Source organism: Ooceraea biroi, chromosome 1 (assembly GCF_003672135.1).
Source record: "Ooceraea biroi isolate clonal line C1 chromosome 1, Obir_v5.4, whole genome shotgun sequence".
In the NCBI taxonomy this organism is placed as follows: domain Eukaryota; kingdom Metazoa; phylum Arthropoda; class Insecta; order Hymenoptera; family Formicidae; genus Ooceraea; species Ooceraea biroi.
Window position 1 is genome coordinate 14,805,615 of NC_039506.1, and position 24,757 is coordinate 14,830,371.

A 24,757-nucleotide genomic window follows, 5' to 3' on the forward strand; every position below is an offset into this window, starting at 1 on the left:
AAATAAACCTGAAAATAATAATATCTAACAAAATAATAACGAGAACATTTATGGAGAAGCATACAGTTCACGTTACAAACGCACGTGAAATTACTCAATGTCGAAATACAAATTACGTACACTCGCTTGATACTTTTCAGATCTCTTAATAGTCACTGAATAATCAACTTTAAATTAAACCTTAAATTATAATAAACTTTAAATTATGACCGTCACGCTACTTTCAAGCTGCCTTTTCGCCAAGCTGCGCGAGAGATGCTCGGAGCCAGGCGGTTATAACCGAGCGATGCATCGCGACGTTCGAGTACAAGACAACCTCTGCTCTTGCCAAGATAATTTACGCTCGATAACGTGCTTAGCATGACAATATCTCCGCATCTACGTACTAATTAAGCGGTACGTCGGATCGATCGAGGAGCCGCGCGCGATCGCTTTATGCGTCGCGACGAATCCCGAGGTTGCTGCATGCGGTGAAGCTCACGGTTCGCACAATCTTGGAGAAATGTAACCCCGTTATTCGTTTAACGTTCGATCATCCGTCTATTCCGGGGGGACTCCGAGGCGACGGTCGGGCAGGCCGTAGGAACCGGCATCTCCTGGTGCCTACGTGTGTTTCTCGCTATCCTAAGAACGTGTCCCCTGTACGAGGAAGGCGGGTCTTACGGTTTGTGATGGCGGAGGGCACGTGAACCCCGACGGGCGCATGCGAACCGACCCTAAAGCTCACGGCAGACCAGAAAGGATCATGCTCTCTCTCTCTCTCTCTCTCTCTCTCTCTCTCTCTCTCTCTCGGTCTCTCTTCCTCCTTATTGCTCTCTCCTTTTCTCGCTGCCGCGCCGTATCTCGCTTTCGCTTCTGCTCTCCTTCGTGTCTCAACCCCTCGCGTTCTCGCCCCGTTTCTCTCCCTACCGCTCTCTTTCTTACCCTCTCTTTTACTCTCCAGTCGCCGCCGCGAGCCGGGTGAAAACCCCTCGTGTGCCAGTCCGCACCGAGATTCCGGCGCGAGTCGTCGTCCTTTTCCCGTCGTGGCGTCACGCCAAGTTCTAGATGGATGTCGCTGATCCGCATTACCGTGTCAGCGATTTACGTCATCGCGCAGCTGCTCCTCGCTCGTCCATCCCTTGTGGCAGGTCAGTGATGATGAAGTTCCACCGTTTTCGCTAGCTAGTTCCGCCGAGAACGAGACGACTCTCGTTCCCGGCCTTGTCTGCTCTCGGGGCGGTTTTCGTGCGTGGACAGGGTTACGTGACACATGCACGGATGGAGCTCGTTTCTGCTCGTTTCCGGCTGGGAGGTCGAACATTGATCGTATCGCAAGACCAGATGATGCGTTAGCCACGTGATGCGTTCCGACACGCTCGGCGTGTTACCGCATCGTTTTTGCGTACAGTGTACCCTTGTAATTCATTTCTTGACATTTCTGCAACGCGTGGCCCAAGTTTATCCTGAGCATTATAAATGCGAGCGTAAAAGAGTAAAGAACGTATAAAAAAGAGGGCAGTGCAAAAAAACGCGAATGAAAGCGGCTGGTAGGTTTTCTTCGGAACTTTTTATTCACCCCGTGGAGATTAATACGCGCTTACTTTTATGGAGTTATCTTTTACGTTTTATCTTCGGGAATGAACTCTTTTCTTCGCTCTTCCCGTCGGCGTGTTCATTCTGTATCAAACTGTTCCACCGTCCGTTTTATCCGCACAGACAGCGGACTAAAATAATAATAATGTTGTACGATCGTTAATAGAGTCGAATATTACATGACCGTCTAGAGGATCAATTATTTTCAAAACTCAGTTTATCGTCCATTCTTTTCTGCGATCAATATTTTATCGCGACAAATGGAGTTTCGGTGACCGCGATTGTTTCTTCAGCATGACCAGATTTCGTTGGAGGATAAATTGGCACGTTTCGCGGAGCGCGTATACGATGTCGCACGGTATCGGGACTCACGATTTCGAGGTCAGCAACTTTTGGCAGCTTGCGTGTGTTACAGGATTTCGGCATTAATTTAATGACGCACCGTAATGTGCCGTGACACGGGCGAAGTAACGACGCGTCATACGCGATAAACTGTACATGATATGTACACGACACTTTCGTTTTATTTGCACAACCTGCTTCTGCCAAGAGGCGGCAGCTGAGCACACAACATGTATGTTCAAATAAGTTTTGCGGCCATCAGCAACTGACGACGCACTCGATCGTTAAATTCATCGGCGCACCGATGTTTGATGTTAAATGATTTACATCTGTCAAAGATGCTACGTTTGCTTCCTTTGGCTAATCAATAATGTTTCTATCTCAAAAAGCCTCGATATTTGAATATTTTCTTGACTATTGGATATCGTAATTGTATATTTCATTTCTGGTTAACGAATAGCGACCCGATCTCGACAACTTCGCGTATTGCGTTATGCATTATATGTATTATGAATGCGAATTCTGGATAATCTGATGTGCTTAGGTCTCCTATTAACGTGAATTTGCTATCAACGTAGATTTCGGCATTATCAAATCAAGTGCATTGGTTGCCTCGTACAAACGGAGCGCAGCATCGATATATCGTACGCATTCGCGATAACATTATCGCAGAGAAATTTAATTTCTCTCTCGCACACGTATCTGCTTTCGCTCCTTTGGCTTTTCTCATGGAATCAAGATAGAATTGTCCAGATAAGAGTCAATGCTGGCGTACAAAGGGCGCAAAAAAACGTCGGCGGTTTCCGCGCAATTTATCGATCATCGTCGACTTCAGCGAAAACTCAGGAGATCCACGGTCGATGGGATACACGTCGGTGAGGGTGCGGTGGATACGCCTAAACCTCTACCTTGCCCGATCCCCCTCTCGGTTGGCCCGAGACCTCGATTCCTCTCGCCGGCGCGATTATCCCCCAATATCCTGATACATTATTTATCCCCGTCTATAAAACCACCGGGGTTTTCGTGAAGGCGAGAAACCTGCCACATCGGAGAAACTTTTTTCCCCGTGTCCAATCCCTGGCACGATCCTCGCCTGCCGACAATAACGAACGGACGAGACGACGAGTGCGAGTGTACGAAGCTTTCCTGCGCTTTTCTGTAACCGTCGTTATTGTTCTTTTTCTCTTTGCTCACACCTCGCTCCGTTTTCCCGTGCGAGTTCCTGTCTCGCCACTCGGTCGCCGGAAGGAAGTCCTTCCCGCATTGACTGCCAAAAAACTGCCCCGGCAACGGCGTGACACTCATTTAATTTAAGGATAACAAAGCGCTATCTCCGAGACAAATCCCCGGATTAGTTTTACGGCGTTCCTATTTACACTTAAGTCGCGGGCTTTCGCCCGCTGCGCTGCGTTTTCGCCATGTATGCGTTTTCCGTGCTTCCGCGTAATGCTGCACGCTGAATAAATGAAATGCCTTTTCTGAAAAGTCATTCTGCGACGTTGCGAAATTCGCGTAGCACGGCTTACGGATATAAAAGTACGGAAATGGACATATTAGCTTGTTACGTAATTCTTGATATTTTAGTAGGTGATCCCACAATGTCCCCGAGGGCGATAGAGAATTAACGATTACCATTATCCACTAATCATTACCCATATTGTTATTACGTGCTTAGTCCGCTTTCTTGCGTCCGATCAATATCAAGTAGCTGTATATTCAGCTGAGAAAGCACACAAATGAATTAGGCAGTAGCAAGAAAATCGATTAAATTGTCGGGACCTTCTACCTCCAGAGCAGTTGGTTCACGACGCAGCGAAATGTTCAATAATCTGCACATACATCTTTGAAATATGTCCTTTTGAAATATAACAAAAAGTTGCGCGAAATTAATTGGAATACATTTATATCTACAATCACATGTGCATATATTTATAATTTAGAAAGATAATTTAAAAAATATATACATATTTACTTACCAATGACTAAGAAACCGGATATTTGTTAAAATATGCATGCCAAAATCAGAGCATGTGATTATTTCGCTCATCACGTCTTGTACGTGCAATATAAGTCAAAACTGTATCTATTAGCTATTAAAGGAGCCAAATAAGGTAAATCAATTACGGTTATTTCAAGCATAGTCTATGAATTATGAACGATTCAAGGGTACACAGTAAAACGTTCAATGATTAACGCGACATTAGTTTCTACTTAAGTTAAACGAAATTTATGAAAGAATTAGTTAGATCCTTGAGACGAATTGGGAGGCAGACATCTTGTAGCCACAATTGGGGCGTCAGGAAAGAACGGTAATGAATTCTCTAACGTGTCGCAAATCAATATCTTTCTTGGCACGCGTCTTGCCAAAATTACCTTCGATAACATAGCGCGGGTCGTGAATCACGTTCAATGTGCCTCGGTCTTACGTACACCCAAATTAGACTATGGCCGTGATTGACTCATTCGAATCGATGCACACCATTGTTCGCTGCATGCCATTGTATGCATGCTGTATGGCGCGGAGCGATCATTAATATACAACGCGCTACAAGACGACATTCAGCGATGAAAATCAGGTGAGCGATCTAGTTGCCGGGATATCGATTCAACGGACATTGGCTTATCGTATATTGCATGAAGATGCAATGCAGCCAAGATCGGAATAATAATCCAGTTTTGGATGCAACAAAGAATTTTATTAGGGAAACACCTCTGTTTCGTTAATACGGATAATCAATTTAATGTGCACATGTATATTTTAACATAAAGAACCTTTTTTCTTCCGATAATTACTAACCGCGTTAATTAATAGCAACAAAGAGAGAGTTATTTGTGACTGTTTCAATATTAAATTGAAATATCGCGGACAATAAACGGATAATGTATTTAATAATTATAATTAATTATCGCCATATAAATATATGTATGATTTCACATCAAAATGTGATATCGTGACTTCCTTTGAGGATTCTCTGCTAAATATGTCGCGCTTACGTAATCGTGCGCAAAATTTCTAATGCTGAATTTCGCGTTGTCTGCATACCTGCGCAAATATAATAATATCGAGAAGAGGCAAATTAGCAATCAGTTGCATTTCGTTTTAAGGGACGAACGGCGTAACGCAGTCACCGATACACACGATCCGTCAAATTCGTTCATTAGAGAGGTATACTAGGGAAGCCTTAAGTAGTCGAGGTAGACGTATAGTCCGCCGTCTTTAACCATGAGATAGAACCGACGCTCCGAGAAAACGATCCCCATGTGCCTCGCCCTGCACATCCCCCATTCACCGAGAACACGAGTGAGCTCGCGCGCGCGCATGATTTCACGAGGTCCTCTTTATTTCGGGTGTACCGTGGACAAATGCGACTAACGTATCGGAACTTCCGTCCGAACTAATTTATGGCGTTGGGATTAGGGGAGTAAAATAGAGAGGGTGAGGCCGGAAAATGGCAATTCCTGCAGTGCGGGTAACTATCCCCCGTCCCCGTTACCCTTCTCGAAAAGCTCCCGGCTCGCCGAATGGGTTCAAACGCTTAAGAGGCAAGCGTCTCTCTCTCTCTCGGCCGCGGTGAAATATCGCTGCTAAGAGAAAGAAACGGTCGCCCCCACCGGAGCTTGACAAAAAACAGGGGTAATAAAACTCGGGGGAACCGTCTTCCGCCGTACGGTGGCGGTGCCCCTCGACCCCTCGAACCGGGAGGATACGTTCGAGCGATTACCTTTCCGGTTACGTAGCCATACGTGCGCCCAGAGTTCCCTTTTCCGTTCGTTCTTTTTCTTCCGATGCCGGAGCAAGCTGCCGCTACTAAACGAGATAAAAAGAACAATGGGAACAAGGAAAGAGTAATACATATATACACATTTGTGCATTAAGCGCGGCACAGAGGGCTGAATACCCGAGGGGAAAGTTGTGCCGGTGCACGATACCGATGCAAGCTTCTGCAAACAAGCTCGAGTGGAGAGCACTTCGGTGCACCTGATGAAACGTGCGTATTTTTAATACGCTCCTAACAACGTCCTGGCGACGTGCCTGGCGGATTACGGTGGTTCTCGTCCCCGTAAAATCGACGGAAAATCGCGGGAAAATGCATGGGACTTTCACTTCGCCTTAAAAAAACCCACGAGGCTCCGAAGCGCACAACTATACGCGCACGGGATTCAGGATTTATCCTCGCCGCGTTACGTAACTGCAACGCCACCGCGGTTTCCTAATTGGACGTTGGACAAAGTATCATTTATCAGAAATTACGCTCCCGCTCTCTCTCCTTCTTCCCCCTTCAACCCCTATTTTACGTGCGCGAGGAAACAGAAGAGTTAAGCTGAATCATGCTCAATTAATCATGCTTATTCGGAGGTAATGTGGGCTGCCGCGTCTTCCGCGCGTGTAACTATCCCATTTCCGCGAACGAAACATTGTTCAATTAACGACGACCGTGCGCGTGCACCAACATTGCTTCTCAGTAATGCTTTTTACATTCTCACTTCTCAACACCTCTCAATTCTTGAATAGGATGTCTTCTGCGTGTCTTTTGTAATATATATCATTATTTGAAGAAATGTGCTTCTTTTTAGTTTTGTCCATTTTTTTACGTAACATTTCATTATGCTGCAAATGATTTCCGTATTTCTCGGAGTGAAATCGCAGAATGGAGTCCCACTTAATACATTTTTTTCAAAAGCTTCTCGGAGACTCGAGCCACCCGCAATCATTTTCGAGGAGACACGTTTATTATACATCATAATTATTCCAAGGGCGGTAGGTATTTCTGGCGCGCGTTCATTGATCTGGTAGGTGGGACGGGTCGTTAACTAAACGTACTGCGTACAGAAACCGCTACTTGACAACCGATTACAGCGACTACGAGGACGGCGAGGCGACGAAGACGAGGGCGACTCGAGGAGACGACTTTACGACGGCATACTCGACGATAATTGGGGATTGGCTCTCGCGAAGTCGGTTCGGCCGGGTAGATTGGCGCCATTTGATGTGGTACCTTTGCCGGTGGTGTATCTCCACCACCAAGATGTGTCTCTCCTTGCGAGTGCGCCAATGGGCGACACTAAAGACGGATTCCGCGGGCAAATAGTCATTGCGCCTCAAGACGATACCTTTCTCCCTTTCTCTCTCGGTCTCTCTTCGTCTCTTTCATCTAACTTTCTCGCGATCCTGGTGGAGATCCTCACGAAGAAGTAGTTGCGAACAAAGACCGCCATGGATCCTCCGACATTCCAACCCCCTCGCGCGCGCGCGCGCGTGCGTTTCCGCTTGCTATTTCGGGAGTTCTCCGTTATCAATACTTAATGCAAAGAGAGTCGACGCGTCGCGCGACTAATGAACTCTCTCGTTCTTCCTCATCGCCACCAACAAGGGCGCGAAGAGAGAGAGGTAGGTATGGGTTCATTGTCTTTTCGCGAACGCCGACTATGCGCCGCATTCAATGAACGGACGGCCACGCGCGGGGAAAGAGGACACGCTTAACACCGTCCATGGGAGACTGGAAATTTGGATTCTCATAATGCCGGCTAGAATCTCTATCGGATTTATGTTAATGCTCCGGCCTCGCGCCGATCCTTTCTGCTCTATTATCACGCGAGTAATACGCTCGGACATTCGATGCACTCGGGGAAACGGACGCCGAATATATAGTAACGTTGAGTGTAATCAGATTTTCGTATCTTCTTGATATTCTCGTATCTCAGGTGGTTATTACCCCTGCTACGGTGGTAGCTAATAATGTGGATCCTCTCAGATATGTGGGGGCCATTTATAATAAACGCTCTCGACTCTTTCTCAATTTCATCGGTTTAAATTAATATCGCACGAGAATTGATTTTACGTTACGACGCTCCGCAGCAGAGTTCCTTCTTGAAACGTTCGCGGAATTAAGGTAAAAAGCGAGTAAGCGTCGTGAAAGGTGGTACGGAAGACAATCTAAAACGGAAGCACAGATATTAAAACGTCTTGATCCTACTTTTATTCAATTTGCATTTCTCACGTTCTTCGTACCATCGAACCGAACGGAACCGGCTCTTGCGGTTTTTACAGCGAATTGCTTCAGATTGATATGAGAAGTATTATTACCCAGGGATTTGCACTTCAATGAATCGCCTCACGCAGGAATTTATAGTAGAATGTTCTTTTTAAGTATCATAAACCTTTAATTGACTAGTATTCATTTTGCTTTGTTTCCGTGCATCTCATTCAAGTCCGCAAAGCAAATATTAATGCGACAGTGCACGAGCGAACATTTCGAAAGGAAACGAATTATTTCGTATCCCAACCGCAGTTCATTGTCGAATCACCACGTCGCGTTCTTCTTCTTCTTCTTCAGGTGGAAAGCAGCAGCCGCTAACTTTTGATTCTGTTTTCTTTGAACTTTACGTGACGTGACGTCAGAAGCGGGGAAACTCCGGCCGCAACTTCCACCGTAACTACATGAGATTGACCAATGAAAAAGGTATCAGAATGAAGCGACAAATTGATCGCGCTCCGTCATAAAATGAAGTGACCCCCACGCGAAAGGCTATTATCTGTGAAATACTCGTTTAACTGCTCCTCTCTCGACGCTTCCCTCATCGGATCAGCCGTTTGTGACGCCGTGTTAGCCAATTACATTCATTGCGTGCGATTTATTTACGCTTATACAGCGTGCTACCCTCGACAGTCGCAAGCGAAAACTTAGTTTCACTTGATCGTTTAACTTTGACGATGAACGAAAGCTGGAGCAGCGGGTTAGTATCTATATTATAATTTGATATCATGTTTTATGCGTGTATGCAGGATAACAAACAAACAAAGCTGCACTAAAGTCCTAATATCAAACTCGTTAATAAATAATAATTCCGCGCTGTATAAAAGCGCTTTTCACAACATGCCGTGCGTATAATGCCGTTTAATTTATCTCATAAATTATTTAATAGTGTGTACACTCACACAGCAATATTATTCGAATTTCAGACGTTCTACTGACTAACTTAAAAATTACAGGAATATGATATTGAAAAAATGTGGAGAAACCGAGTGCAAAAATGTCCGGCCATATTCTCCGGCAGATAAATCAGCGGGAAACGTTCGAGATAATCCCTACCTGGTCGTACGCGGTAGGGTCCAGGGAGGAAACACCCGCTCCATGATAGTTCGCAAACGCGATCGTCGCCAGTGGTGCTCGCAACCCTTACGCTTGTGCCCGGCCACCCCGCTGTGTACCGCCAAAACATTACAACCGCACAATGTCGCGCCGCTCGCGGCTTGCGGACGTGCCGCCGCGAGGTGGACCAGTACCAGATTGCGCTAATTAATGCTAATTGCCCGAACTAATAAATAACCGCATGAATAAACATATTCGCCGGCCGTTGCCAGCGGCGGGGAATCATCGCGAGGAGTGGCCGCGGGAGGAAGCGCGCGGGACAGATACTGTGATACCAGGGCGAGAATAGAAGGGTGAATGCCGCGAGTGAAAGCGAGAAGGTGGATAAGAGGGTGTATAACGCGAGCGTGTGGGAAATGAAGAAGGATGGGTGGATGGGAGAACGGGGATGCGGATGCAAGTACGTGCGACGCGGCTGCGTTCGTACACTGGCGCGGTACGCTGGTGTACGCGCTGAAATATTCATCGATTTCGGTAGCGGCAATTACGCCCCGCAAAACGAAGCCACGGTATACGTGTGTGTTTGTATGTGCGCAGGTTTCTGCATGTGCCCGTATATACGTACGTACTCCTCGCTACCGTGGAAATTTATCTGTATGAACAAGCGAGCGAGCGCTAGTGGCCGCTATGGCGCGCGAATTCCGCTGGGAGATGCGCACGGCCGTTGTTCCCTCGTTCGTCGCGGAAACTCACAGCATTTCGTCCCGCGTCCGTAAAAAAAGGACCAAGAGAGAAGCGGCATGCTCGTGCGGAGTGTTCTGGATTCACACAAGCCTCCCCCGCGCGCGAGCTTCCTTCTATCTGCAAATTTGACGACAAAATTGGGGTGAACTTTTCTGCGCGAACGACGTCGAGGTACATCGAGAGTCGAATCGAGAATATCCTCTTGCGAAATCTTTTCGCGTATTTCTTTTTCTACAGTTATTTACGCAAATGGGTTCTCCAAATTTACAAATTTCCGATACCAATTTCGTTGAGCTAATTTCTCTGGACAGTTCTCTGGACGAGTTTGACGTGACACTCAATCTCATGTTCATTTAACGATCACAACAAATACAAGATCCAATAAATCAGTAAAAAGCTTTCGCAGAAAAATATTTAAATTGACGAATATTGATTTCTCAATAATATGTATGAGGTATCTCCGACGCGTATTTTCTTTAGCGTAACGCGAATTAAATTTTCTTGATTTGACATTCGCTAATGAAAAGTCGATGTCAAATTTAGGAAAGTCATTCTCTAGGCAAAGATCGTTCTCTCATTTAAATAATCAAATAATCCTCGACTTATTGAACCGAGCAGACAATCTATATCCATACGCTACGAGTATAAAACGCAAGAATTCCCGATAAAGACAGGATATATCAGGAACGAGCGTAATGTGTGTACGTACGACAAAGGATACCACGGACATAAGAGTAGCTAGGTGCAGCGAGTCGAAATAATTCGGGCCAACGTGAGCGAGTGCCAGGAAAACGATTTTGGTAATGCCGCAGACCACGTAATCGATATTTCATTATATCGCGCCCGACTGACCTCCCGTCGAAGTGGAAGAAAATTTAACCCGTTCCCAGGTTTAAATTACTTCCGGACATGAACCGTGTTCCGAGCAATGTTCGCGGGGAACAACCCCCATTATAGGCGAGGGGACGCGCGCACGCGAATATGTAGGTCCGGTAATTCTAAATACTTGTTTCATTTTAGCAGAGAACTTTCCGTAAGTATTTTTGTTTTTTTAATAGCGAAATGGAATTTAAAATAATCAAATTTAATTATTACCATATGATTAACCGTCGTGCAGGAGAATGCATGTTAAATTGCACGAACGAAAAGAGGAAAAAATTGGTTCCCGCGTCGAGATAATGATTGTCATATTGCATTTATAACATGTTTACATCGATTCGCTGTAATAATGCATCTGCAAAACGTACCAATCACGTCATACATTGTTACGTTTGCACTTAACACGTAACGTGAATCATCATTATTTCTGTCTTATTACATTGTGCAATGTTCAAATTCGCGATCTCCATAAAAGAGAATTTTATTATAGAAATTAATTTATTATATTATCTTTGAAATAGAGAAAGAAATAGGTAGTTTTTGAATGAAGAAGCTTCTATATTTTTTACTGTCCATTGTTGTGGAAATTATAGAACATTCCGGCGAACGTTCGCCGGCATTCACGTTTCCTGATATCGAGCATAGTTAGTAAATTCTACGCAGCATTGTTACGGAACATTATCGCGTATTATAAGCATGCTTTTGTTAATTCCTATTTAATCGATCTTTTACGTCTGGAAATCTGAAACTCTAATTCACTTACACAAATAATAGATCAATTCTCTGCTGTATGTGATATACTTCCTCTTTTGCTCTCTGTTTTTTTCTCTCTCTTTCTCATTCTGTTCTCTTTCTCTCTCTCTCTTCCCCTCTCTCTTTCTCATTCTGTTCTCCTCTCTCTCTCTCTCTTCCCCTCTCTCTTTCTCATTTGCTCTCTGATTCTTTGTACAATACAACTAAATTAGTGACAGACGAGAAACGCTTTTCACGTTACATTTATCACGAAAGATTCAGTCATCAAATATCCGTTGGTGAGTTTCAACCAAATGTGATTAAGCAGCATAGCTTTGGAAGATATGCGTGCATTGCTTTTAACATGGGAATTTTTTTCATAAATATTAAACAGATGTGTTTCTTTTGATAAAAAATGCCGAAGCAGCATTAATCTGAGTATCGTGAACGATTGCAGAGACAAAGAGCGTCAAAGAGCAGAAACAATTAGGGGAATTTAATTCTTCAGTTTAATTTCGAACAGATTTCACTTTAACAAACTTCGAACTTGGGACATTATTTACAATGACGTCTAGTTGAATACTAACACGTTACGAGCGCAGATCGATGCCTTAAATATTTTGTTCAGGCTTTAAATTATCTATGAAATCCGTAGATGGAGTGTCGGGCTAAAATTTGAACTAGTCTACGTCGCGTACATCGCGAAATTACCGACATTTCTTGAAGATTCTACTTCCGTCTCGCGAGAAAAGTCAGTGCTTCATGTAAAATGGAGAAAGTGCCTGGAATCTTCGCGACGTGACTGACATGTCTCATCGCACCATGCAGATTCGCGTCTCACGAGGTAACGGGAAAACTTTTACTTCTAGTGCTGGCAGAAATCAATGGGACAAACTACAAAAAGAATAGTTATTATCGATGCAGTTAAGGAAGGATTACGACGAAGAGTCGGGCGCGTAAGACTTTGTATAACGAACGACTCGTTCGAGGAAAGAAAAGACCGAGTCAAGTCGGGTCGCAGGTCGACCGGGATGAAAGAACTTGGACTGTTATATTAATTTAAACGCATATTCGCTTTGTGTTGAAAATGTAATTACGATAAACTTTTTCGTAATTACAGATTGTCTACCTTAATCTGATGAAAACATTTTCTCGCTTTTCATCGATTTCTCACGAGATCGTAAAAATTGTCAACAAAATGTCAATTATCGTTAATGTTGGCAAAAAAAGTAAAAAAAGTAAAGTATCGATCTTTACATGTCGGACATGTGCGCACAATTATTATTAAGATATAATCTCTTTTAATTTTCTTTAGATCGTATAACTAATACGAAAAGTGTATTATGTTTCGAACGAGTTATGATAAAATATTTAAATGCTGAATGCTTTAAATACGTCAACGGAGATAACGCTACGCTGGTAACGGGTCCCTCGGTTCTACGGATAATAAATCCTTCAGCACGGTCGTACAAAGCCACCCAACATTTTACTTAAAAAATACGAGATTTATATTTATGAATGTATATGCATGAAATTTGGCATGAAAATTCATGGCAAAAGCGCAGTACGTGAGCTGCATTATACACGGAGGTATCCATCGTGGCACACCGGCATCACGTGCAACGCAATATTCCGCGTATAACGGTTGATAATAGTTCTTCCTTTGCTGCAATACTTCGTTAGCGACGGGTTGTTATACGTAAAAAATAATTTTTTCTACGAAATGTTGCCAGTCCAGTAACATGGGCGCGCGAAATGGAATCTTTAAACAACGCGGAAATTTCTTAATAACGCGATAAGTGTCGCATAAAACCTGCAAACGAATTGTCGTAAACACATTTTCCGCTTGAGAGACTTCCGCCGAGCGTATCTGTATATTCGTGCGAGTACGTGTAATATCCGCGACGCGGGTATAATATACACGCTAATAATAATGATATGCACGAATAACGATTACAACCAGCGTTGCAATTAAGTCCATTAGCCGCGCACCGAATCAGCGCGTAGCGCTGCGTAATGAACGTCAGTGTGGTCGATAAATGCGCGAGTATGGTTTCTCCCTTTGTTCACACCGCACCGAGTCATGTCAATTATTGCAATACTTATTTGCGAGTTCGCCGCTGCACTGGCAGCGGCACGTTTCTCGTGAAGCGGAATCCCATTATTACTTCGCAGGCTTTTAACACGTCCTTTGAAGCGATGCCTGTGAGAGGACTTATCCGAGTGGCAAGCCTCGTTTTCCAAAGGAATATTCGAAATTGTGCGGCACATCGCGTAGTCCCGATGCAGGGCGCGCAACGGCAAAAAGGGAGAACGACAGAGGGAGAAGAAGTGACAGGAGAATGAGGGAAAACGAGGGAACGTTAGCGAGGCGAATTTTCAGCGCGATTCCGGCGTGCTTCCTAATGTAATGACCATCGTACTCGTGCGGACCAACCCCGTGCGATCTCTCTCTCGGTCGACCGAGTTACATAACTCCGCGGAGAAGGTCCGTGGAGAATAATTTCGCCGGTCGGCCAGTGAGTCCCCCGGTCCATATATGAAAAAAGTTGGAGCCAATTATAGTTGAAATATTTCACGAGCGCGTGGATTTACGGCGTGGTATTAAAAGTATTAGATATAGCACAAGCCAGCGCAAAGATAACCCACGCAATGACTTGACAGTACTTCGAGGGTGTCTGACAATGCGCCCGGTAATTAGGGGGTTGGGAGATCACCGGTACATGAACGTAATAACGATGCGTGTAGCTCCCGCGGTAATGTTGCCGGCATTATCGCCATAATGCGTTCGGCGGCATAATATTTATCGGATTAATTTCACCGGCAATTTCTCGAAATTACACGAGGAGGGTCGGCGGGGGAATATCGGCCGAGAGAGAAAACCCCTGCAGGGTTTAATATTAAATTCAAAAGCGCGTACAGGTAGTTGGGAATTATGAGTTTTTACGAGCGGCTCGGCATCGAAATTACGCCCGTTCGGGAAATTAAATTTTTAAGGAAAGAATGTAAGAATGTGTGGATCCGAAAAATTTCGGATGCGCAGGAAATATTAATAAAGGGATCCCGAAGGTGCTATGTAAGTAGGTGGTCCCGGTAACGTTCCTGTTTTGAGTTTAAAACTACATACGTAAGCACAATTTAAATATGCAATTAAACACGAATGATGCGTGTTATAAATGTTGCAGAAACATGAAATTATTTTACAAGCGTACAGCCGCCCGTCATATTAATCTCGTGATTTAAATGGAGCGGAATTTAAATTGTAAGGTATTATGTATCTCCTATTCCGTTACGGAATAGTGTATCACACGATACCATTAATCATTTTGTACGATGTAGACTGCACGGCTATCGCACATAAAAGATTATCTGAAAATCTATAGGGAAAATAAATATCGAAAACTAAGCACTCTCCAAAGTAGCTAAATTCAGTGGAAATTTGAGTTAAGACGTAATTAGAGGAACATCAGTATTGCAAATTCGCGGGAAATGAATAAATTAAGTCCCGGGACCAGAAATAAAGGACGAAGCCTACGATGAATCGCGCGAAAACTTTAAGAGAATTCTCATTTTTGAGGCTTACTTGCCAAGGTAACTAACATTAAAAGTTCAAATCCGTCGAAGCAAAGAATCGCCTCTTTCTCTCTGTCTCTCTCTCTACACACGTATTCAAAATTCATATTTAAAAATTTCCTATGCCTCTTGCGCTGCATAAAGCAGCTTATTGTTTCATGTCGTTCTCGAGCTTCAACTCTGTGAGGCACAACGCCGGGTAACGTTCGTAACGATCATTATCCTTGATGTACCGAGTCGTTTCAGGTCGTTGAAACACGTCGCAGCACATCGCTCACGAGACCGCGCCGGGTTCAGCCTACTCGCGCGCGCAACAGAACAACGCAGCAAATCAGGGAAATAAAGCGCTTGTCGGCAACGCTTGTCGGTGCACGTAGCCAGGGCAGTAAAAAAAGCTTTCGGGATATAAACCGATGGCCGTACCGTCCCCTTAGGATTTACCCGCAAAACCGTGTATCTACGTGGCTCTAAAATGGATCCTGCTGTCGCGATTTCCGTGCAGGAATTTTCGTTCTCCCGATCGCTGCTCGAAAACGCGCGGTTTTACGACGCGCATGGTAACGCGGCAACATCCCACACATATCCACATTTTTTATCGCATGTCGTGGTCGCACACGGTGCTCCCCTTTGACGAAGGGGCCGAAGGGACCGGTTTTCTAGCTAAGTTACGGCGCATCGCGGTATTTCTTCGGTGTGACAGCTCGTTATCTTTATGCCACTAACGTGTTCGGTGTCCGGCCGCATTCCTTCCCCCGGGTCGCCTCGTAGAACCCGATATCAGGGAAAACCTAAACCAATTAAGGTGCGGTCGCATCTCCGTAACTGTCGCGGCAGCGGCGGCGCGGTGGGGCCCGGCGCTGAGAGCGGTATTCAAGCGACGTGCGAATCTATCTCCTTAAATCATCTTCGGCGTAACTTTGGGGACGCCAGCCGACGATACGTCAAGATAAGACGGTGGTTTCCGTCGGCGGGGGCACGAAATTCGAGGCTCGTCCGGATTCCCCCGGGTGTCGTGAAACTGTTTGTTTTAGCGTTCGTAATTGAAATAGATCGCGGTGGATGAGATGAGTGTTTAACGTGTAATATTTAGGTAGTTGACGGGACCATGTGGAGCGAGCGAACAAGCAAGCAAGCTTACTCGCGCGTGCATCTCTATCGAGACGCGGCGCACTGTCGTTCCGCCGCGCGTGTACTGCGAAGTTCATTTAACGATAGAATTAGCAGGGTTATCTCTTCGATACTAAACCTATTTTAATACATATGAACGCGCACATGTTGCTGCATAACATGCACATGTACGTATGCAGCTATACGCGCGGCATAACAATACATCCGGCTAAATACGTTTCACATGCGCGATTGCTTCCTATTGTGCCGAGCGCGCGAGCGGTAGTGAGTTGATTAAATTACCATCTGTAAATATTAAATGGTATAAAGGCTCTCACAGACAAGTATGTTCGAAAAGTGTAACATTTTTCATTAAGTCACTTGGCCATCATTATTCCTTTCAAATTGGCGCTCATAAGTAATGAAGTTCCCATCGTTCATAGTGAAAAGGCGCGTTCATATTGATACGTGTAGCAATGAGCGTGGTGAATTGCACATTCATGCCAAATTGCATCGAATTATCGAGGCATAAATGCAAGTATTTTTAATTTGTTAAGTATAAAGTAGACTTTAGAAAAATTATTTTCTACTTTACCGTTGTATATCAATATATTTTCACAATTTTATCCACTCGCTACTGAAATAGCTGCAAGCGTATAACATGTTCGCTATAGCGCAGACAAATTTAAATATACACGCGCCAGTAATAATAGCTGCTTTAATAATAACGTTAAATAAGAGCACACGAGCGGCGTATAGTACGATCGGCCGCAAAGAGGGTTGACATTTTCCGCGTCGTGATAAACCGTATCTCTCGTCATCCCGCAACAGCCCGCTGCGGACGACGATGCGGAGGCGACGAGGCCTGAACTCCGTTCGACTCGGAAGGGTAAACCGAGCGCGAAAACGAGAATATATAACACGGTTGGTCCTCCGACGTCTATAGCGGCGCTCCACTTCGTAATTCTTCGTTTACGATTGCCAGCTTTACGTCTATAACGCTTCGGCGAAGCATCGCGCGCCGACAAATGGGGGATCTCGCGAAAGAGAATGTTGCACGATACAGACAAGGACCACCACGCAGACAAGGACGCAGGAAAAAGGAGGAGCTCCTCCTCCACAGGAGCAGCCGGGAGGCAATGTTCGTTCGAAGCGACGAAGAGGAGATTCGAGCATGGCAAGACCACTGGCATTAATCCAGAATAGCCGGAATGTAGTTGGTACCGCAGGGAGAGGGAGAGAGAGAGAGAGAGAGAGAGAGCAAAATATAGGCGCGAGGGAGATGAAAGGAATGGGGAGCGAGAGGGAAGGAAGGATAATGCGCCTGCGATAAAACTAAGCCGGCTAACACCGTGGATAAAAAGACCCCAACGGACGCTTGGCAGTGTCACCAAATTGCTCGAATATTTTGCGCTCCGAAAGCAAGGGAGACTGGAGGCGGCCGAATAGGCGAGGTATACTGAAATCCGCTTGACCGCAGCCGGGATTCCCTGATAAACTTCCGGTTTAAGGAATACGTTCGCCGTGTTATTCCTGGCGAGGATCGCGAGTACTTTGGACGGGGGTGAAGCTGGGTAGAATGGAACTTTACCGAATTTGCCCGCTAACGTAGAATTCCTAGGGAATTTCGTGTGTATCATGGTAACCAAGTAACTAGAAAAAATAACTATTAATTAATGTTTGCTGTTTAAATAGTTTACATACTGAATGTTAGTTGTGGCAAATAATTTGCACATATTGTTGCATGTAATATTTATGTAATATTTATTATAGGTTTTCTTGAAAAATTACATTTACTCTTTAAGCAAAAGTCACTTTTGTCATTCTCACATGCGAAAGATCATGTTGAAGTAAAGCGCACTCGAAATTAATTAAAAAGCAAGATTTTCCTATCTATTTGCTATCTATCAATTATTAACTTGGAATCATTTATGGCTAGGAAAAGCTGTCGGTCCATTTAGATTTCTCGCCCGCGATGTTGGCAGCCGAGCGAGTAATAGGGCGAGTATTTCTGAATGGCCTTGTATATCATTTCAAACTCAAAGGTGGGCGAAGTTAAAACTCACAAGTTTTCCATCCAACTAACGGCGTCAAACTTTTCCCGTAACTCCGCGTTTTTCATGCGGCCGAGTGAAAGCGGGGTACCGGTCGCCGTGAGGTTGCTGTCCCCCATCCGCTTTTTCCGCCTGATTAAAAATTTACACTTCACGGACCGAACTTCCATCGTGTTTTAACGATCGATCGTACTTACCGATTCTCGGGACGCGCAATTATCTCCCCTAGACTACGACGGAAACTTGATGCGATTATACGCGTTATCATTATTCCACTAACGCGTTGAATTGAATTGGAACGATGACGAATCGGCGCGATAGTGCTCGCAGCATTTTTGGAGCATTGCCGATCATGATCCGATAGAACGAACGCGTCGTTCGCGAAACGACGCGTCTCAATAGCGAAACGATATCGTCGGAGGATCCGCAGGATATTTAGCGTCGTATCGTTACAGCATTGCGGGGTGGAATCTGCGTCGATCAGCCACCCCAATAGCGCCATCTCGATAGCGAATATCACCGATCGGTGGAGATTGGTTCCGCTTGCGTGATCGATCGACATTCGTATTTATTGCTCGTGCTCCTCGCGAGCTAGATCGTGCAACGATTGCCGTAAGAAACCCCCTATTTGTCCGATACTCCTGCACCCTGACTGCTCGTAATTAGTCCGCGGTGACTGCGTCGGGAGATACGTAGGGTTGGCACCAGCGCACCGGATGTACACTCAGGATGTTATAAAGTCGTTGTCGGCTCACGGGTTAAGGGTTAATTACACGCTACCCGCGTGTAACGCGCCCCCGGCTACGTTAAACTTTGGACACCATTGATTTGTGGCGTTACTAACTCACCCCATGAGAAATATATACGTATGTATTTGCGTGGTATGTGTATACGTATTGTATAATACACGTACAGACGGATGTACGTGTGGAGGGACAGACGTATGAATGTAGCAGAATGTATCCCCGCTACAAGTATACGTGTATGTTCTGTATGCGTATGTGTGTTCGTGTGTGTGTGTGTGTGTGTCCTGGACCGGTCTAGTGCGATCGTATTGGTGATCGGGGAAATTCCTTGTTCACCGGTAACCCGACGAAACTCGAAAACGGATTTGTCCTTACGACCTGCGGCTTGCAGTCTCGATGCAAACTTCGCCGCGCCGCGTCGCACACGTAGCGCCAACACTCAGCCTGCAAGTATCTCGCTGAGTTTATTCCGTACCTCGGAGCCACGTCCGCGTTCACGTATCCACGTCCGCGTTTGAATCTTTCGAGATTAATAATTCGTGGACACCGCAGCGGGGTGACTTAACAGCGAGGAGCTCAAAGATTAAATTTCAGCGGTTCCCTCGTAAGATTCCGCTCGTGATTTTTCATTTTATTTCACAACTCTGTGAGATTTATTTCAGTTTTCGGCTTGTCCAAGAAAAATTATAGTACATGCGGTGAGACCGTCTTTAAAAGCCAATGGAGTTGTGACAGTTGCATGTGATACTCGCTGTATTTACGTTAAAATTTACATTAAACAAAATGGAATATGTATCAAAATCGCGCTGGGAGGCTGAGCCAGGCATGCGAGCGTGCGCGCGTGGTTTTAGATAAAATCTGCTTTAGATGGATGCCGCAAATAAAAACGATTACGTTATGAATAAAAATACCGTAAAGGCACCAGAGAGGGAAACAGGAGGAGCGTTATCCGAGAGAAAGTCTTACGTCATGTTCAAGGAAAATCCTTTATCCGTCGGAACCAGGCACGCGGGTACATATTTGTTCTGTTTGCCTCGCTCTACCACCCCCGTCCTCCGAAAACTCGCGTTTGGCAACCCCGGGTCTGGCAAACCTCGTTTCGGCCCCGTACGACACACTCGCTCATACTTATCGAACTATATCTTCCGTCGGCCGCGTCGTTTTCTTTTCCGCTCCTTCCCGCATGCGTGTGCACCCGCGGTTACGCTTTCTTCTCTCATCCTCTCTCCCTTTCTCTCTCGTGTAACTCTCTCCTTCATCTCTATTTCTCTCCCGCCGCCAGGAAAATCGTTGCTTCGGTTAGGATGCTAGTGGCGGAGTTCCCATTACGAGCACCGTCGTCGTCGCGTTCCTCGACGAGGGAATTCCAATGCATAAGTACAATGCGTAATACATTCGCACGAAACGCACCCTGCGTGCAGTTTTCGTCCCCCTCAACCAGTTCCTCCCATCTCCTTTCTCTTACCTTCTCATTCCCCTCGTTACGTTTTTCGATCTTCCACCTTTTCCCTGCTCGTTTCTCTATGTGTCTTTTTCTTGCCACTTTTCTCTCTCTCTCTCTTTCTTCCTTTTTTTCTTTTACTCTCTTGTCGCCACTGTTATGGCTATTCGTACTTTTTTCCAATTTCCGGAATAAGGAGGCTTTTGCTTCCTTCTTTCATTCCCTCAACGGTCACCGCGCGCGCGCGCGCGAGTTCTTTTTTTCTTCTTCTTGACTTTCTCCCCCGACGTTCTCCGCTTTGCGCTATACGAGTTCAGGCGATCTGAGCGGGACGGAAGAGTTTTAATCAACGAAATCGACGGGTGCCGCGTGAATCCCGTAAAACCGGGCTGGTGTGCCGAAGTCTTGGTTAAACCGAGCGGGACTTGGGTTACAAACTATCGCGCGTAAAACGTCGCGACGTCTTCCCGTCGAGCGATTTTTATTAGCCAGTAGCACTGAAAACGCTGTTTCGCAATCTGTAAAATCCCAGTCTTTTGAAAGCCATATCGCTGAAATGCGCAATTAGTCTTAAATGCTAATCTAAATGCATATAATTGTTAGCGTAAAAAGTTTTATTTTTTAAATTGCGCATGATTATCATTTTAATAAAGCGCTTTCTGCATAAACTTTTTAGGTAAAACGAAAATGTAACGTGCACTTCTGTATTTGTCACGCATATGTGAATTATGCCGTAATGGCACAACAAACTTTACGTGACAATTCCATGGAATTATCTAAAGTTATAGCTTCCAGTTTATGACAGAGTTCTTTAACCGTGTCGACGCAGCTGAATTGAAAACGTCCGGTGGAAACAGACCCGCCTCGAACTCGAGGACTCCGCGAAATTGGACGAAAAGCGTACAAGGAATCGTACGGCGTGCGTGTCACGGAGAACGAGGGAGAACGAGGGCGGCGTCGACTTGGAGCGAAAGAAGCTCAAAGTGGAAAGCTGCGAGTTTTAATCAACGGGGCGCGCACGCTGGTACCGTAAAACGAAGCCGGGTATTGCGAAGCAAAGTCCCTGAGCGCGACGGCGCGTCTTCATCCTCTAAACTGCGCCTCTTTACTGCTCGAAATTCACTCGTCGGATGCTCTCTCTGTTTGACGGAAGAAAATGCGGTAGTTTCGCTGTGCGAGCGATCGAGCGAGCGAGCGAGCAAGCGAGCTTGGGGATGGAGAACGCGCGTTTCACAGAGAATCTCTTCTCTTTCTCGAAAGAGGGAAGATGCGCGCGCGTACCCCAACGAGCGAGCGAACGAGAGGATGGTCGAGCACGGTGACCCAAGCGGGAACAAAGGAAACCGACGAAACGGATTTGTGTATACGCCCTCGGACCGAAGAATCGGCCGGTGTACGTCCGCGTTCGGGGGGAGCACGTATAGAGAGGAGAAAGAAAGCGAGACCCGTGGGACATCCCCTCACTGGTGGAGGGAGGACGGGGCTCCGGGGTGAAAGGCCACGACGAGGGGATAGAAAACAAGTGGGTGCGCGATAGCGCAATCTTCCGGCGGTGTCGCGTTTTCCGGTCGGGCGATTCCGCGCGCTGAGCTCGGCTCTCCGCTTCTACACCAATCCTCAATTCCCTCGTCCTACCTACCTCGTTTTCGTCCCCCTGTTCTCTCCCCTCGGTCTTCCCCGCCCCGTCGCTTCGCCCGCCGTTTCTCTCCGTTTGCCCGGCGTGAGGGTGCACCTCTCGTTTCACGTACGTCCTCTTCTCTCGTCCTCTCTTTCTCCCTCTCTATCCCTTCCGCTTGTTCTGAAAGCACGGTCCGGCAACTAGGTGCCGGCGCACCTACGGGAAAGCCTCGTCAGCGGGTGCGTTCTCCCTTTAACGGCTTTCCACCGCAAACCCATAGAACCTCGCGTATCTCACCCTTCGGTCGGACACCCGCCTGGTTCCTCTTTCTCTCTCTTCCTCTTTTTCTCTTTGTTTCTCCCGAGCGTTTGTCCGTTTTCGAGCGCGCGTTACAACCTAACCCTCACACAAGTCCACCTCCGTCGTTCTACCGTTCTCAGTCGGCGATGCTGAGTCTCCGCGGGCTGCTCGAACTCCAAATCGAACGGGGGTGAGGATTATTGTGCGAATCGTCGCCGTAGATAAAAACGATACACCTCGCGGCAATTCGTCGTTGATTCCACCGGTGTGCCGGAGGGTTATTCCCCGCTCCGAATGACCCGCATCCTCCAGGGGGCGAGACAATGCGATTGTCATTTACCCGCGCGAGCAAAGTCCCACGCGCACGTTACGACTTGAATTGTTTCATCGTGGTATAACGCGCGGAGCCAAGACGACACGTCGTTAAAAATAACGGGCAATAAACCGCCAACTAGAGAGTTACACTAATTCTCAGAAACAAGAGGCATGGTAACATTTATTGATATTGTACCTGTACATTATTAAATTACTAACAATAACTATTATAGTTGAGAAATAATTCCCAATTTTGAAATGAAATGAAATAAATAAGTAGAAATGTGTTTCTACTTATTTAAATTGTTCTACATCTATTTAGTGAAAAATATATGTACCAATTTTTAATTGAGCAATCTATTTACTTTTATTGTTATATCAGGAAATACATCAACCCTTGCAAATTATGATAATTTAAATATATTGTCGAAAATTAAATGATTGCAAAAAAGAAACGTTATTCTGCGATCCAACCACGAATTTTGCGCGTTGCTTGCTTCTAAGCTTTGAACGTAGAAGAAAACATAATTTTGCGAGGTGTGAATTAACGCGTCGTTACGTAGCACGCGGGATAGCGCTTTTTCTTCAAATTCTCGCTTTCACACGACTGGACAAATACTTGGCAGCGAATGCGAAAAGCCAAGAGGGAAGAACATTCGTATTATTTCTTTGTACTCGCACTAACGCGGACGCAACTTGGCGGAAGCTGCGGGAAAATTTGTTAATTTTTGCGACGCGTACGACTCTCGCACTTGCAACTCGACGTTCTCACACGTAACATCGTGAAAATTTCTCTCCTCTTCTCACTTCTCCTCATTTTATTAGGTGTTTTATTTATAGCAGTCTAAAATACAGAATTTACACGTACATGTTTACGCTGCGACGTGAATATGAAATATTGGGAGAAGAAACAGAATTCTATATTTTTATAAATATAGAATTATCTGTTGCCATGTGACGGAAACTGTAACATTTCTCTTCAAGATTTTATTCCTTTTTACTTGTCCAAAGTAAACTGACATGAACTAATTTTCTCCATTCCACTAACATCTCGCTAATCGTTTGTTACGAAATGTCTCGGTATCGCGGAGAGTCACCTGTTACATGAGATATTATTTAATTCATATTCGCATGCCGGTAAGGGATCAGGATTCCGCAGCATTAATATCCAGTTTCGCGTTCCTCTCTTTCTACCTGTCTCTACCACGTTCTCGCGTGCAACTTGGAACGCCGCATTCGCGCCACGAGAACATATTATCAGCATAATAATTTACGGCACCAGTCTCTCTCATCTTCGTTGAAAGTTGCTCCATCCACGAGCGGCGAGTGTCGGCACATCGTCCAGGAAACATGAAATCCTGATTATCAATTCCACGAAATTATGGCAGATTGAAATCAAGCTTCGAAGTAACCGATTTACCTGCAATCGTGCGTACTGAAGCGCATTGCGAGCGAGCGAGTTCGCGCTCGCTCGGCTACACGTGTTGTTGCACTTGCGTCTATGTCACACGCCGGGATCAATATCCGGATGATATCACGTTCGTCATATCGAAACGAAATTGTGAACAAGGACGGATTGGCGAATTCGGATTTTACGTTACAATGGATTGATAATGAAACCATCGGGCATTTGCTGATCGAGGCATACGTGTGTAGGAGTACCTACCATAATCGACGCAATGTCCGAAATTTTTAAGCAAAAAAAGAAAAAAATATTGCAGCCCCGAGGCGCACCGGTATTAATTACGATTGGCGAAAATACGATTAAATTTTGCGCAATGCAATATTCTTTCCGCGAGCTCGCGCTCGTCGAGTCGAGCTAGAGAGAGTCTGAATTGGATCGTAATCCAATTGATGCATTATTGAAACGACGCACAATGGGTTACGAAATGCGACAGCTTTTTACCCGTAATTATTATATCATAGGAAGTAATTCGATGAGAATATTTTCCGTCATGTGCTGCACGTGTATCCTTCACGTGTATTAAGAATTATCACGGTTTCTACATTATTATCGTCTTCTTGAATTCAATTAGCACAAAATTTATCGATGAGTAAGCTTATTTGATGTCGATATTCTCTCTGAATATCCACGTGGAAATGAAATGGAAGAAAAATGAGCGACGATTGTTGTTATCGATGCAACGATTGCAATCGGCGAACATCGATACGCCAGATAATTAATAACAAATCCATATTGAACTAACGGGAATTAGTTGAGTGGCGAGGAAATCAATTCT

General features: G+C 45.3%; 1 protein-coding gene across 4 annotated transcripts in view; it reads left to right on the top strand.

Moving 5' to 3' along the window:
- LOC105281461 (neurotrimin) overlaps nucleotides 1–24,757 on the top strand; it is a 181,716-nt gene that overhangs the window by 95,963 nt on the left and 60,996 nt on the right. For 2 of the 4 annotated variants that reach the window (XM_011342708.3, XM_011342711.3), the window contains exon 1: nucleotides 958–1,130. The exons of 1 other annotated variant lie outside the window; for it this stretch is intronic. In XM_011342708.3, coding sequence (XP_011341010.1) covers nucleotides 1,052–1,130 — 79 coding nt within the window. In that variant the 5' untranslated portion in view covers nucleotides 958–1,051. Of the gene's footprint in view, nucleotides 1–957; nucleotides 1,131–24,757 lie in introns of those variants that run through there. One more of the 4 variants, XM_011342710.3, reaches the window with a different exon arrangement.